The following is a 16438-nucleotide window of genomic DNA, read 5'->3' as shown; positions in this document are numbered from 1 at the left end:
AACCTCAGGTCTAGAATGTTCAACCCAGCTCTCACAAAAAGTGACTGACCCATCAACTGGAGGCTCGGACACAGGTCATGCCAGGTGTGTCATCAGGCCTGCCTGACTGGCCACTGCTTTCCAGTGGGAAAGGTTCTGGCAGCGGCAGATCACAGGCCTCATGCAGAGGACCAAGGAGCTCTCAAAGCTCCACAATCACCTCACATCCATGCTTCTTCAGCTCCCTCAGGGCACAGTCCTACAGCGGCGAGGACAGCCAGGCAGAAAGATGGGGCCTGTGCCTTCCAGCTCCCACCATGTGCTCAGGTTCTCATGGCGAGGGGGATGGCCTATCTGTCAGAGAGGGCTGACGACCTCTTGGCTCCACATGCAAAGCTGTTTGGCAGGGTGGAGAACACATCTGCTTACCTCGGGATCTGAGATGGCCACCAAAGATCTGATGCACCAGGGTAGTAGCCTGAGTCTGCCGATCCAACCTGAAAGGAGGCCACAGCCATGAAGAGGAGGCACAGGGCAAGGTGCTGCTCACAGCCAGCACCCTCAACCCTCCCGCCAACACCAGACCAGCTGACAGTGATCAGGAGATCCTTCCCCCACCTACCACCCATTTCCTGAGCTCCCTCCTGAGCAAGACCTGGGCTTAGGCACACTAACAGCGCCCTCCTTGCTGGGCCAGGAGCAGCTCCTCCTGTTCAGCAGTCCACTTGACTGACCCTGACCCACTCCACTCTGGGACTAGTTATGGCCCTGCAGCATTCACTAGACGACTGCAGCAATGCTAGGGTGTGGCCTGCACCCTGAAGGCACTATTATTGGTTTGGCCGGACAGCCTCACTGCTGCTGTGCGTGCTACATGTGGAGACCCCCATGGCCATCTCCTGTGCCGACATCATGCTGATCCCATGCTGAATAGTTCACTGCGCCCCGAGTGGATGATGGCACCAGGCCTTACTGTGAGCCTTAGATGCCGATCCCAAAACATTTAGAACAAAGTTTTGCTGTGCAATGACAGGTGATGAAAAACAAAACAAACAAACAAAAAAAAACAACCACCACTATTGACCAAGAAACGGGACAATTCAACTCCCCAAACCTGCAAGGCTACAACCCTGTGAAAGGTTGCCATAGTGAAAGGCAAGAGTAGGCAGATCCACAGGGCCACTGCTCAGGGACAAGGGCAGGGACACAGACGCAGCTCCCACCAGCCCAGGGGCAGGGGCTGTGAGAACTGGAGGAGGCCGCTAGTCAGCCTGCAGAAACATAGGAAGAAGGCGAAAGTGGAAGGGTCATCCCCCTAAACCTAAGACCCTGAGCAGTGACAGGTACGCCACTCCAGAGAAAGCCACCAACGCAAGAAGGTGCACATCACTGGTGGAGGTCAGGTGGCCTCTGGAGTGAAGAATCGCAGGCAGCTCAATCTATGCACAGGTAGTCTATATAAAAAATGGCAACAAACCAGAAGGGGCGCACCTCAGGTGAAACCCTCCCCAGATGCAAGCACTGAAGAGAAGAGAGACAACCAAGTCTAAATTGAACTAAACAGCTTGAGACACTTAGAGACAGAAAAAATGTCCTGACGGAAAACTTCAAATAAACAAACATGTGCTAACAACAAAATAAGATAAACATGCATCTCATTTTGGTTTGTAAGAGGGCTAAGTGGTTAGAAGAGCTTGGCTGCTCTTGACCTTGGTTCAGTCCCCAGCACCCATGTCATGTGGCTCACAACTCCAGCTCCAGGGAATCTGACACCCTCCTGACACACTCCTCTGGCCTCCAGGGGAACTCCACCCCCTGCCACAGGCATAAAAATGATAAAAAAGAAACCTTAAAAAGGAAAGAAAGAGAAAAACAAAAAACACCCAAGAAAGCTGGATCTGGGCATGGAGGTGCACACTATAATCCCAGCACAGGCAAAAGGATCAAGAGTTCAAGACCAGTCTTGGCTACCCATTACCCTGTCTAAGAAGAAAAGAAGTGCAGAAAGAAACAAAGGAACAACCTTCTAGGATGGAGAATGTGTTCAGAGAGCAGATCAAGTAAGGCTTGGCCTGGGCCTACAGACAAAACAACCAGAGACCAGAACTGTGGGAAAATGTCAGAGCAGAGTCAACACCACAGAACTGCACCCTGGAGATGAGAGGCAGCAGAAGGTGGCGGGTGAAGCCACCTCCAGCAGCCGGATCCCCTTCCACAGAGACTCCAGAAGGACGCCAGTGCAGGGCCAGTTCATAGGCCAAGGCCACCTTCTGTGAATGACCAGCAGCCCATCCATGCAGCTGCAAAGAGTAACCACTGGGAAGTGGCCCGGCCCACTCTCTCACGTGGGAAGTCAGTGCATGTGAGGTGCTGTGCACGTCTGGAATTCTGCTTTTTTCCAGAGAGAGTTTCTCTGTGTAGCCTTGGCTGTCCTGGATTCACTTTGTAGTCCAAGCTGGCCTCACAGTGATCCACCATGCCTGGCTCACAGATAAACTTTTAAAGATAGTCTAGAGCCCTTCCCTCAACTTGGCTTCTAGAACCAAGTGGTCCAGGTCCCAGGGCAGCAAGAGTCAGGAGCCTGGATGCCAACACTCCCGCAATCTCAGACAGCCTAGAGATGTAAGGCTGTGAGCATGAGAATGTGGTGCTGCCCCCAGCGTAGAAAAGGTGTCCTCGGCAGAGAGCGTGTGGGGAACTGAGGCACATACTTAGCATAGCCATTCAGGCAGGCCTTCTGCATCGCGTCGATGGTGTACCGCAGGAATTCATGTGCATCCTCTTGGTTCCCAAATCGGAAGTGCCGGGCAATCTCTGGAGGAAGAAGAAAGGGATACAGAAGGGTTATGACTTTGTGTGGTCAACAGCCAGAGGCCACTTTTCCAAGAGCCAACACATCAAGGCACAGTGCTACAGCTTATAGTGACAGGAAGCTCAGCCCTTCTGTTACTAGAAAGCAGGGTCTCCACAGCACACAGCAGCTGGCCCCTCTGATGCCCTTCCACATTCACATCCCGACTGCCCAGCTCTTGTGCTCAGCCACCTGTCTTTGATTTCAAACACAGCCTACCACCTGGCTAAAACCTAACTATTCTTCCAAGTGGTGCCTGGCAGAAAGCCTCCCTTCAGTGAAACCCTGGGCCCAAGTGTCCATGCTGCTGCATGGAACCTTCCACACATGCTCATTGCTGAGACTTCCGTCATGGCTTTTCTCCTCCTTCCTCCAACTGCAGAGGAAGCACTTGGCAGATGTTCAACCAAATATCCATTCTTACTTTTCAGGTCTCTGATGAAGGAGACAGGCTTGATGGCGTTGCCGCTGTTGGCAAAGGCCTGGACCATGTGGTTCTGCATGACACACAGCATGCAGAAGCTTCCTTGGTGACCTGCAGTGGGTAAGAAGCAACTTCAGGGCAAGCAATTTCCAGAGAATGCACAGTGACATCCCTACTCCGATTGCAGGGTAAAAGCAACACAGAATATGTGTGACAGCCTAGAGAAGTTCAACGGAAGCTTACTGACTAGCAAGCCAAGAGCCAGATGGCCTGCCTCCTGCTCTTTATGAATGGGCTACTTTCTCATTAGACACTACACCAGAAGGGGTACATTCCTGCCTTTAAACTGTGACTATTTTAAATAGGAATGTAGAAGGAATACGACCCAACCCTTCTCCGCCAAGCTTCGGGCAGTCTGTTAAGTGACACACCGATACTGTGGTCAAACTCCCCACTATCCTTCATGAAGTCCTTGACCTTGCAGCAGGCCTGTCTGATCCAATCTGCGTGCTCACTCTACCATCTGCACACCACCACAGCCAGGGTAAATGGGCTCAGCAAGGCATGCTGGCTATCCGACAAACCTGCAGTCTGCTTTCCTAACGCCTGCCTCCTTGTACACCAGGGGATCAACCTACAAGTTCTGGGACCAAAGGAATTCATCAGCTTGGTGAGGACTGCTTTAGTTAAAACGATGCTATAACTCTGAATACTGGTTACCTGGCACAGGTTAGCTGCTAGAGACAGCCCTGTACACGACAATCTTGTCACACAAAATTCAACCCAACCCAGTGATTTCTCCTCAGCACCGGAGACGGTTCATCAACAGCCCACCACAACCCTGGGCTCCCAGGTGGACAGGACAGGCCCAGAGCTGCCAACACTCACACCTGTGCCAAGTGAACAGGATTCAGTTATGTCAACATTTAACTAAATCAATCCACAAAGCTGACAAATGGCTCAAAAAGACTCCTGTGGAGGCTGGGCGGAGGTGGTGCATGCCTTAAATCCCAGCACTCTGAAGGTAAAGGCAGGCAGATCTCTTGTGAGTTCGAGGCCAGCCTGGTCTACTGCTGTGGATGTAAACATGTTTTTGTTTTGATTCCAGATGGAGGATATGGGACTGATTCAGATGGTCCACAGCAGCAGACTATTTGCCTCGTGCAGGCTCTGAGAGGAGCTCTTTGCCAGCTGTAGATAGTTTAAATCTGAGGGCTCTGGAGAGAGAATAAGTGCCAGAACCCATAAAGAACAATGCTGCTCCTGGTTGCAAAGATTGACTGGCTCTAAGGAACCCAACAACCCTGACCAGAGGAAGCAGCTAAGAGAACTGGGGCCCCTCTCCCACTAACCCTTTCTCTCTCCACCTGATGTTGGGGTGATGGAGGGATTGAGGTGTAGTAGGGAGAAAAAAAAATAAGAAATATAAATAAAAAAGTACAGCAACAGTCTACAGAGCAAGTTCCAGGGCTATACAGAGAAACCCTGTCTCAAAACAAAGAAACAAACAAGCAAGATTCCCATGGAGCAAAATCAAAAATGGAAGAGAGCTCTACAGGAAAAGAAAGGACAAGAAAAAGCAGAGGCGCTGCTGAACTTGGATAGGAGAATCTTCTACCGAGACCACAAGGCCTGAGGACTCTTACAGCACCTCCAGCCTCTCCTCAGCTATGGACACTCTCAGCAGCCCTCGGAGGGAGCTCTAGGCCCCACACATGCTGGACAAGGATGCTGCCCTTGCCACACTCACTCTTCTCAGGAAGAGTGCCCCTGAAGTCCAGCTTCCTGCTACCCCGTCCCTGTATTCCCCACTTGCCTCTGGCCCTGCCTGCTATTTAAGCACCTCCCTCCCTATGACTGTCAGCCTCTCATTTTTCTCTAAAGTTTCATTATCTGTGAGCTGGGTAAGAGCACCTGCTGCGAAAGCAAGAGGCCCTGGTTTCACACCCCAACACTCATGTCCTATGGCTATAATCCCAGCGTGGTGACATGCAGACTGATCCCAGGAGCTTGCTGACCTGTCATCCTAGCCCAGAGAGATCCTGCTTCAGTGAGCAAACAACATGATGGACAATCAACATACTCCTCTGCTCCTCTGCCTGTGTTGGTATCAGTTCATGCATGTGAACACACAAACACACATGCATGCACACTCTCTCACCTTCTTACCCTCTGGACATCATATTAGCAAGATTCGTTCAGAAGCCACTATACTTATGTGTACTGTTTGTTTAACATTTATTTACTTTTGTTTTATGTGTAATAGATATTTGGCCTACATGTATGTCTGTGCACCGTGTGTATGCCTGTTGCCCTCAGATGTCAGAAGAGGGCATCAAATCCCCTGGAAATCAAGTTATACATGGTTGTGAGTCACCATAAGTCCTGGGAATTGCCAGATCCTCTCAAGAACTGCCTGTGCTCTAACCACTGAGCCCCCTTACACAAGACTACTTACGCTCCAGTTGAAGGTGGGCTGGTGGTGTTGCTGTTTTTTTGCTAGATAAAACTTTTTCCTTAAAAAAACCTATGTACATGTATGTGGGTTTAGTGACCTATGTAGGAATACCTTTTTTTTCCCTTTTTTTTTTGAGACAGAATTTTACAATATAGTCCTGGCTGGCCTGGAACTCACAGAGATCTGCCTCTGTCTCCTGAGAGTTGGGAGGAAAAGACCTTGCTGCTGCTCCTGGTCAGAATACTGTTTTCAGAGCACAAGAATGTTGTTCTCAGGGCTGGAGAGATGGCTCAGTGGTTAAGAGCACTGGCTGCTCTTCCAGAAAATCCGGGTTCAATTCCCAGCACCCACATAGCAGGTCACAACTGTCTGAAACTCCAGTTCCAGGACATCTGGCACCTTCACTGATATACATGCAGGCAAAACGCCAATGCACATAAAATAAAAAAAAAAAATAAATCTTAAAAAAAAGAATGTTGTTCTCAGATGGGTATGGTGGCACACGCCTGTAATCCCAGCACTCAGGAGGCAGAGGCAGATGGATGTCTGTGAGTTTGAGGGCAGCCTGGTCTACAAAGTGAGTTCGAGGACATCCAAGCCTACAAAGAGAAACCCTGTCTCGTAAAACAAACAGCAAACCAAACCAAAGTTCTGTGCTAGCACAGTCTTGCACAGAGGTGGCGGGTGGTTGGCCACCCACATGCCTCTGTACTTCACAGCACACACTTCTAAGGTTACTGTCGGTAATGCTGGTCCCTTTGCTCGCGATCAGAAAAGAAAAGCTCTCTGTCACTACCCTGAGTTTTGTCGTCATCGCCACCATTTTCAGGGAGGCCTCTTTTTCAGGTGACTGTTTAACTCCACCAATACAGCAACTACCTGACCACCCAGAGAGGAAAACAAGCCACTTTTTACAGACATCCCTGTGCCAAGTGATACAACAGCAAGCCCCTGACAGAGTTCACTTCATCCTTATAATTCTGTATGGAAGATTCTGTAAAGCAGGAACAGCAGGCAGAAGAGAGTCATAGGACACTGTAAAGACACAGCTGCTTAGCTGCAGAACTGGGCCACAGACAGGCGGGAGGCCCTCTCAGCACGCTGAGCCCACAGCATCTGCTGGAGGCTTTCCTACAGTAAGCCTGCACTCTCCGCAGGCACCCAAGCTTCTCTAAACAATTGCTACAGCTGCCCAAGCCGCTTGGGCTTTAACAAGTCCATTAGTAAGGTGGGACAGCGGTCTTCTTTCTCATATTGCCTGTCTCTAGGTTTAAGAACCCCTACAGCGTAAACTACTGAGTGTTCTTTTTCTGTTCATTGGAACTGCAGCTGAAGTCATGAGCTAGCTCCTGCTAAGTCTCACAACTCTCTTCTGATAAAATCATCCCAGTTTGTGGAGTCTCGCTGCTCCCATCTCAAAGGGCTTTTATCCACTGCCCACCTTTCTTGTGTGTGTGCTTTGCTCCTCAGGAGTGGTCCAACTTTTGAGACAGGGCCCTAACTGGCTTGAACCGCAGGCATGGGCCTGCCTCTGCCTCCCAGCAATGCACCATGAGCACACTCCCACCTGAGCTATCTCCCAACCCCAGCATTACACTCCTTATTAGTGAGCACTATTATTCACATCTATTTTATTTAGTTTTGATATTATAGTTTACTTCACCCAACTTTTAAACATTTATTACTTTTATTTCCTATGTAAGATTTTAATTATTTCATGGGCATAGGGATTTTGTCTGCATGCATGTGTCTGCGCCCACTGTGTACCATCACCTGAAGGGTGACAGGTCCCCTGGAACTGGACCTACAGACACTTGTGAGTCATCGTGTGTGCTGGAAACTGAACCCTGGGCCTTTGGAAGAGTAGCCAATGCTCTTAACCACCAAAGCATCTCTCCAGCCCTTTATTTTAATTATGTGTCTGTGTGGTGGGCATGTGCACACGACTGAGTACACATGCCCACAGAGGTCAGGAAAGGATGTCATCCCTGGAGCTGAAGCCACTTAGTCTGGGCGCTAGGAGTTGAACTCAGGCCCTCTGCAAGAACAGTACATGCTCTTAGGCGCTGACCCATCTCTCCATCCCAATTTCTTAGAAAGCTTTATTTACAGGAGTAAGTACTGGGTCTTCAAGCACAGATGTGCACATGCATGTTTGGTGCTCAGAGAGGACAGACAGGCCATCAGATAAGAACAGACCGTGTGAGAAACCGTGTAGACACCAGAATCAGATCGGGGCCCTCAGCTGGGGCAAGACGTTGACAGCTGCTAAGCTGCTAAGCCACTGCGCCAGCCTTTTCACCCAACTTTAATTTCTACTTTGGGGCATGTTTTGCAGTGTATATTAAATATTCTGGTTCATTACACACATAAGACAGCTGAGCAGACACAGTGCAGAGGTACTTCTGAAACCCCTCTCTAGAGAGCCCGCTCCTGCCTGAGCGGGACCCGTGAATGGCCCATCCTAGAATGGGCAAAATTCCCATGGAGTCCCATTAACTTCACGCTACATGTCACACAGAAAGAACAGCGGGTTCATCTAGCTGGTGTTAGTTAGGAGAGCATCTGGCCCAATGACTCACAGCACAGCCCCACCGTAAGCCCCACTCACAGCTCCGCGCATGCTCCTTGGAGAGCAAGTAGTTGGCCAGAGGCGGTGTGTAGGTCAAGCACTGAATGGTGGAGTTCAGGAAGCAGGTGTTACCCAGGTTGTGCAGCCCTGCGCCAACACGGAAAACACGCTCCCACCTTAGGGAGAGCCGTTCCACGGGGAAGAGCACCTTCTGTGGGGCAGGGACTCCATCACCTCCAGACACGCGCTCAGTGCCTAGACGAGAAGGAAATGAGAGAACAAAGGAGACCAGGCCGTCCCAGGAGCCCACCAGATTGCCTAGTCCAGAGCTCAAGAACCCTGTGGGCAAGAAGAAGCAGCAGGTACTAGCTCTGCACCACTCTTATGCACCGAGAACCTACCCAACTTCTAGATTTTCAACTCCCATTTTCTTTTCTCCTCAAATTAATTATGGGTATATCCATGAGTGGAAGATGGCATGTGTGTTGGGGGAGTCAATTCTTCCCCTCCCACGGTGAGGCCAAGTGTGTCCTATCCTTCTTCCTGCTGGCTGCACGCTCCAGGCTAGCAGTCCATGACTTCCTGGCAATTGTCCTGTCTCCCTTTGCAGCTCACTAGGTGTGCTGGGGCCACAGGTATACTGTAGCACACAAGTCTGGCCATTTACGTGGGTTCAAGCTGCGGACTCTGAGTGGCTAGGCTCTCAGCTCTCATGGGCTTTCACCGGCCATGCCATTTCTCAGGACCTACTTTCTGACCTCATTAAAGATGCAGGCCACACTCAAGGAACGTCCAAGTACACAGACTTCCTTCCACTCGCCCTGTGTCATGGCATCTATTACTACAGCCCACTGAGCCCTGGAAACCCAGAACTACTCCAGTCACCAAAACAGCTGCACACTGGTCAGCACCTGGCCCCAGTACCTGCTCTCCTGGCCTGGGGCTCATCTCCATTCCTGTGGCGGCCAGCTTCCTCAGCCCTCGCATTCAGCAGCACATATTTGCTCTTCAAGGACTCCAACTGGTAAGAGAAGCTCTTGCTGGCTGGTTCGAACTCAATCCTCTGCAAAAGGACCTTCTTGGCAGAGGCGGCCAGCAGCTTGCCCAGGTCCCCATCCTCTGCCGAGTCCTTGCGGCCAGGCTTGAGCGCCTCCTTCAGCTTATCAACGATTGGCATGGCGCATTCCTGTGGGGTGGGGAAGACCCCGGAGCCATGAACAGCTACATCTTGGACTAAGCACATGGCTTCCTCCCGCTTGCTCACCGTGCACAGCAGCCATCAGGACAGCTACCCAAAATGCACAGGGGCAGCTAAACGCACAGCAAGCAACTCTACATGTGGCAATCGGCATTATTTCCAGCAGCTATTTAAAAATGGTGGACGGCTAATTCTCACACACGAGGATTCCACAACAAATGTGAAAGATGAGTAGTGAGGGATGGTGGTGGAGAGGCTCGGTGCACATACCACTCTTACAGAGGACCATGTCAGGCAGCGCACAACCATGCACAGCCAGCTGAAGGGCATCCACTACCCTCTTCCAGGATCCACAGGCACTTGGACTCACATGTATACAAACACACATATGTATAATTGAAAATGAAAGGAACGAAGTCTTGCCAAGGAGTAGTCCACACACCATTAGTCCCAAACTTGGGAGGAGTTCCAGGTGGATTTCAGTGAGGAGGGCAGCCTGCCTAACAGAGTTCCAGGCCAGCTGGAAAGCACAGCAAGACCCCCTCTTAAAACAAAGAAATAAAACAGTAATTTGTACACACACACAGTTCAGATGGCCAGGCGTGTCTACACAGGTCTCTGTGTTCTACAGAGGCCAGGGGGAACATTCACTACTGACACATGGAACACACCTGCCTGTCCAGGCTGAGAGCAATAAAGAAGTCACCATCAGGTTTCCATGGTTACTTTAAGAAAACAACACAGAGCACCTCAGCTTCACAACTGGCACATGATGAAATGACAGTATCTTACCTATTCTGGTTCACATAAAATATATTACAAAAATCAATTTTACCTTTTTACGTCTCTCATGTAGCTGTTGTGAACTTTGACCTTACATTTGGCCATTCTGTTTATACTAGGCAGTGCATATACAGATTGTCTCTCTCAGCTGGGCATGGCTGCTCAGTGCTGGCTTACTCCAACCACATGGGAGGCTGAGACAGGGGGAGTGCTTCGAATTCCAGACCAGCCTGGGCTACAGAGTATGACCATGTCTCAATTAGACAGATGGACAGACAGACAGACAGACAGACACACACATACACACACGATCTAAACCTGACTGAAGAACTTAAGAAAAGCTAAGTAGGCAGCAGGAACATAGAACCCAACACAGGCAGACCTGTGTCCCCTTGCTACAGCTCCAGGGACAAAGTGACTTATTTTCACACAGCCCTCATTCTTGGACTGTAAAACAGAGCAAAATAACTGGGAAGGTGGCTATAGCAAAACTGATTAGCCAGGATGCCTAGTTCACAGTAGTCCCTAACAGAGGCACGGTCCACCAGGACAACAGCACAGAAACCGTCCCAAAGAGGAGCCCGACACCTGACTGCTACACTCGTACCACCCCGCCTGCCTCCAAACTCTCAACCCACCTGGCGACCATCCGCTCCTGAACCTGCTCACTCACACCAGACAGATGAGCCCCACTACCCTGACGACCCAAGACTCAGCTACACATGTACCCCTAAAATTGCTACACCCCCAAATAAATAAAATCAAAAAACAAAAACAGAACGAAGCAAGCACCAGGCCTCTGGCACAAGAATGGCAAGTCCTTCTGTGATGGGACCCAGCAAGACTTTCACCCCCAGGAAGAAATGAAGAGACAAGGACCCCTCCAGGCCTTACCTGGGGTGCCTGAGCCTGGTAGCTGCTTCTCTCCGCAGCAGGGAAGGGAACCGGGTTCTCAAGGTGGGGGGTGGAGCTGTCCTGGCTCCACCTGGACTTCGGCCTGCTTAGTCACCAACACTGCCCAGTGTAGAGTCCAGAACAGGCACCAGCACCTGGAGGATGAGCAAGGAGACTGTCACCCACGGCTGGCTTCTCCAGCTACCTCTTCAGTTGCTTTTTTGTGTGAACTGTGACCTTCTATCAGGAAAACAGCATCAGTGAGGTTAAAAGCCAGGCACAGAGATGCACGCCTGTAACCCCAACATTCAAGAAGCTGAGGCAGCAGGATCAAGCATTCAAGACCAGCCTGGGTTACGTAGCGAGACTTTGTCTTAAAAAAAAAAAGAAAAGAAAAAAGGAATCTCTATGCTGAATTCACACTGATCCAGAGGGCAGTTGTGCTAACAGATACTGAATTTATGACATGCACACATGGCCCTCTACTCTCCGTCACACTCTGCACACTCCCCACACCCATGGGGCAACTCCAGTCTGAATATCATGTCCAAAGATATGAGGCAATAATAAGGAAAAAAAAAATCTCAAACTTCTTTTTTTCATTAGCCAGTAAGGGGCTTTTGTTTCTCTCAATAATTATGAAATTCCAAGTATAAACCTTTTCTTCAGTTCCCATCTATGATCGACTCAATCCCGTGAGGTTTGCATCTATTCAAACACACACAAACGCAAAGGACAGCACAGCTGACACAACTGAGGCTTCAGCAACTGTCTGACCAATCCTGATTCACCTCCCTATTCCCAGGTTCCCTTGCAGCATGCCCCAGAACTCTCACTCCATCCCTCCAATGCCTCCACCAAGAGGACACAGATGGGACGCAGCCTGTCTTCTGATCCCTGTCTTCTGAAAGTGACCCTGGCCACACATCAGTCACACCTGCCTGTGGGGAGGTTGAGAACTATGTCCTGGCCTAACATGGGCCCAGGATGACCAAATGGGAGCGTTAACCCAAAGTCATTCGCCACATGGCCTTACACTTAAGTCAGGCTCATTCAGTCAGGATAATTTTTGAAGTTATGGCAGAAAAGTCTCTACAATTCTACCTGAAAGATATAGCTGTGTGATGCAGGAGCAAGAAAAATGCTCTTGTAATTCCCAGCAAGCCCTCTGACGCACACACGCGCAGCACACGTGTGACTGAGGGATGCTCTCTCCTACCCAGGTCTCTTCAGGACTAGGACACTCCCTTCTGACAAACACCATTTAAACACAGTGTTTCCCTCCTCTCTTTAAACTGGTTTCCAAGAAAACCTTACCGAAGACTCCCAGGATCACTTTAAGCTGGTGACGGAGGCAGACAGAGCTGGGGTCTCCAACGTTCCCACAGCAGAGCATTCCGGGCCGGGAACAGCTGAAGCACACGACTCTCTGGCATCCATTGCTAAGCTAGACCACGCACGTTGTTGGGGTACATCCCTCCCTGTTTTAGGATGCTCTTTAACCATCCCCGCCACCAAGGGTCACGCCACAGACGCAGGTAGGCTCACACACACCAGAAGCAATGGACGTTTCGGTTAGAATGCTGTCCTGCTATGTGACATTTCGGCGTGGATGGATCCGCGTCAAGGGATGGACCCAGCCCTAGACTGCATGCTGGACTACGGCTCTGCCTCCGCCCAGACGCGCAACCCCGGGAACCGTCAAAGGAACAGCCGCTCCGAGAGAGCAACCGCGGGGTCACCCGGATCCCTGCGACCCCTGATTCCAGAAGCATCCTGGGATGGAGCGAGACTGACGCAATTCCCTGGCCACGCTAGGGCTCGCAGGCACCCGTCGCAGCACTTGTCCCTTCCTGGGGGTCCCTGGCATCCCTTGATCCTCCAGGCCTCTCGCACCCCAACCCTCTCCAGTGTTCCCTACACCCCTCGCGTGCCCTGTCCTCCCCGGGATCCCAGTCCCGCGCGTCCCCTCTTCTCCCCGCGTTCGCGGGCGCCGGCCACGCACCTGTCAGCCTTCGTGGAGTCCCCAAACCCCGCGGGCAGGAGCGCGCACCTCCGGCCCTGCCTCGTGCCAAACCCCGCGGAGGCACCTGCGCTCCGCCGCGCCCGACCTCAGCCTCCCAGGCCTCTCAGCGGCCCGCGGAAGGCCCGCGCAGCAATAGCGTCCGCTCCGGGCCGGGCCTGCACGCGCACCATCCGGGCCTCCGGAGCCTCACACACGTGTCACCACCTCGCTTAAAGGAGCCGCACTGCGGAGCGGTCCCTGAGACCGCGTGAGATTCCCTGCTAGCTTTAAGAGGAGGAGCTCATCTGAATCGGTTCCCTGGACCCGCCCTTCTCTGCAATTCGCGACGCCTACGTCACCTCTCCCTCCAGTCTGCGCGATGACGCAAGCGCGCAGAGCTAAAAGCTCCGGAAGCATCCGGGAGCGCAGAGACCCCGCTGTGTCCTGGCGCGGTTCCCGCGAGTACGTAGGGTTGCGTCACTTCCGCCGGCGTGCCGGACACCTGGAGTGCGCAGGCCCAGTGAGCTCAGGGCTCAGGACTGAGCGGAGTGGCGCTGGGTCTGTGAGCCTGCGATGGGCGCAGGCACAGTACATAGCCTGGCCGTCCAGGGACCCAGGCTATGAAGATTTCACCCTTCGTTAATTTCTTGGCTGCTGGTGTCTTTTTGAAAAAGCCGGCAAGCGGGGCTTGGATGAGGCCCTGGGTTTCATCCATCACTACATGAGCCAGGCTTGGTGGCACAAGAAAGCAGTTACTGCAACTCTGAAGAGTGGAGGGGGGGATGGCCAGAACTTAAGAGTCATCCGTGGGATACATGGATTTCGTCTATAGACAAAACAAGAGCCACTTCACCCCCTAATATAAGTGGCTGTGGCTGGAGGATCCTGGGGAATGTGTTATCCTGGACCACATAGAAGAACACTAAAAAGTGTCTGTGTGGTGGCGGAAATAGTGGTGACAAAGCCCAAATCCTGTCAGCTTACATGTGTAGTATGTAAAAAGTGCCCCTTTTAGAGACAGACAAGGCTCGGAGGTGAAGAGGGTTTACTGTTCTTGCCAAGGCCTTCCCAGCACCCACACGTGGTCGTCCACCATCTGTAACTCCTCCACGCGTGGCATACGCTCACAGATGAACATACATGAAAAGTAAAAAGAAAAATGTTACCTTAATTTTTTAAAATATTTTATTCTTTTTAATTATGTCTGTATGGTGGTATATCTACCTGAGTGCAGGGCCTATGGAGGCCAGAGGTGTCCCACCCCCTCTTAGAGCTGGAATTAGAGGCAGCTCTAAATTGTGGGCTCCCAAGGTGAGGGCTGGGAACCAGACTCTGGTACTCTTTTGTTGTTGCTGCTATTGTTTGTTCCTCAGGGTTTCTCTGTAACCTTGGCTGTCCTGGAACTCACTCTGTATGTAGGCCAGGCTGGCCTTGAACTTACCCAGATCCGTCTGCCTCTGCCTCCCAAGTGCTGGGATCAAAGGCGTACACCATCACTGCCAGGCGAACTCTGTAAGAGAAGTGTGGGCTATTAACTGTTGCGCCATCACTCTAGTCCCCAACCCTCCAGAGAGTTATTTAGACTAACTCTCCTGTCCCCTGACCACTATTCCTGCCCTGGCTGGAGTTGGCTCTATAAACCCATTCTTCTAGGTTGGAGACAATGAGCTGCTTTCGCTAGCCCAAGCCTGATGCAATCCCTGGCTAATTCAGTGTCTCACCATGTTTCCTGGCACCCAGCGTGAGACTTCACCCTAATTACTCTGTTACTGTGGGCATTTCTCTTACCCAGGGCTTGGTTTCTCATCTGTGTGTGTGTATGTGTGGTGGTGGTGGTGGTGGGAGACAGGGTCAGTAGCTCATTTGGCAGGTAATAAATTTAATCAATCCTAACAACTGTAACTACAGTTCCAGGGCACCCTTCCGGCCTCTGCAGCATCAAGCATGCACACTGGTGCACAGACATACATGCAGGCAAATTATCCATATACATGAAATAAAAACAAGTATCTTCTAAAAAAGAAAAGTCCCTCACCATCTTCATCAATATCAGTAGAACAGCCAAACGCATTGCTCCAGTGTCAAATGGAACCACATAGTTAAGCAGGGTATGGCAGTAGCCGTTAACTCAATCCCAGCATTCAAAAGTAGAGGATCAGGAGTTCAGGGTCATCAGCACTTACATGGCTAATCCAAGGCCAGCCTGGTCTAGCTTCATGCATGTCCCCCCTGACTGAAACTGCTCCCTGAGCCCTGGCACTGACTGAGAAGCTGAGTGAGCCTCTTAACTGCCTCCTGCCTCGCAAGCTGACCTCAACCTCAAGACATTGAATTCTGGATTCTTCACAGCCAAATCCAGATACTCCATCTCTGCCCCAACCAGAAATCCCTGCTCCAGGCTCAAGCTGGTCTTGGCCAGGAATCCCCTTTCCCATTGCCTCTCAACCCTTGGCTCAGGCACTGCCTCCTTCTTCAAGTCTCCCTGGATTCCTTCCTTCCCTGCCATTCTTTTGGACTATTTTGTGAACCTCTCCTCTGTCCCTACCATAACTCCCAAGAGCCAGAGACCACGATGTCTCTGGACACACTGTGGATAAATGTCTTTGGAGGAGACAAAATGCAAAGCAAGATACTTTCAGATAAGACAACTGAACAATCTCTGAATCTTAAGAGAGAAAACAAGAGAGATGCTGAAAAGGAAGGAGCATGCTTTGTTGTTGTTTTTCTCACTGTGAAGCCCTGCTCTGCAGACCAGGCTGGCCTTGAACTCACAGAGATCTGCCTGCCTGAGAGCTGGGATTAAAGGCATGACGAACTATGCCTAGCAGGGCACCTTTGTTTTGAAGATATACCCTAAATTAATGGAATTAGATTTTACTTGGGGAAAAGATGCGTTATTAGAGTAGTAACTTTGTTGCTCAATAGTTACTTGGTCTGCTCCCTGCCTTGGAGATCAGGGCAAAATGGACTCAGTCCCCCCCCCCCCACACACACACACATACACACAACTTCCCAGCTCCTGGATATTGTACGATGTCTCCATACACCAGGACAGGAATTGGGGCAATGCCTCAGCGGGTAAAGTGCTTGTTGGGTAAGCATGAGAAGCTGATTGCAGGAACCCAAGCAATCATCTACAACCCTGAGATTGTTGTGCACATCTATAACCTGAGAACTGGGGAGGGGAGACAGGCAGCTCCTAGGGGCTCCCTGGTTTAACTGAAATACAAGCTCCAGGTTCAGAGAGAGCCCTGGCCTCAAAATATAAGGTAGA

At 50.9% G+C, this 16438-nt stretch overlaps 1 protein-coding gene across 5 annotated transcripts in view; it reads right to left on the bottom strand.

The window, feature by feature from the left end:
- The window catches only part of Usp36 (ubiquitin specific peptidase 36), a 30516-nt gene extending 17215 nt beyond the window's left edge, over positions 1–13301 (bottom strand). For 2 of the 5 annotated variants that reach the window (XM_060386306.1, XM_021640008.2), the window contains exons 1-8: positions 13165–13301; positions 11160–11314; positions 9925–10002; positions 9209–9470; positions 8324–8539; positions 3255–3365; positions 2691–2793; positions 409–476 (exon numbers count right to left, since the gene is read on the bottom strand). In XM_060386306.1, the coding sequence (XP_060242289.1) occupies positions 409–476; positions 2691–2793; positions 3255–3365; positions 8324–8539; positions 9209–9470; positions 9925–9927 (763 nt within the window). In that variant the 5' untranslated portion in view covers positions 9928–10002; positions 11160–11314; positions 13165–13301. Of the gene's footprint in view, positions 1–408; positions 477–2690; positions 2794–3254; positions 3366–8323; positions 8540–9208; positions 9471–9924; positions 10003–10317; positions 10501–11159; positions 11315–12476; positions 12607–13164 lie in introns of those variants that run through there. The other 3 variants (XM_060386308.1, XM_060386307.1, XM_021640013.2) reach the window with 3 other exon arrangements.
- Between the last annotated feature and the right edge of the window lie 3137 nt (positions 13302–16438).

The sequence above is a fragment of the Meriones unguiculatus genome, chromosome 7 (assembly GCF_030254825.1).
Source record: "Meriones unguiculatus strain TT.TT164.6M chromosome 7, Bangor_MerUng_6.1, whole genome shotgun sequence".
Taxonomy (NCBI): Eukaryota; Metazoa; Chordata; class Mammalia; order Rodentia; family Muridae; genus Meriones; species Meriones unguiculatus.
Note: the sequence above shows the minus strand (reverse complement) of the source record. Positions and strands in the feature narration are given on the sequence as shown.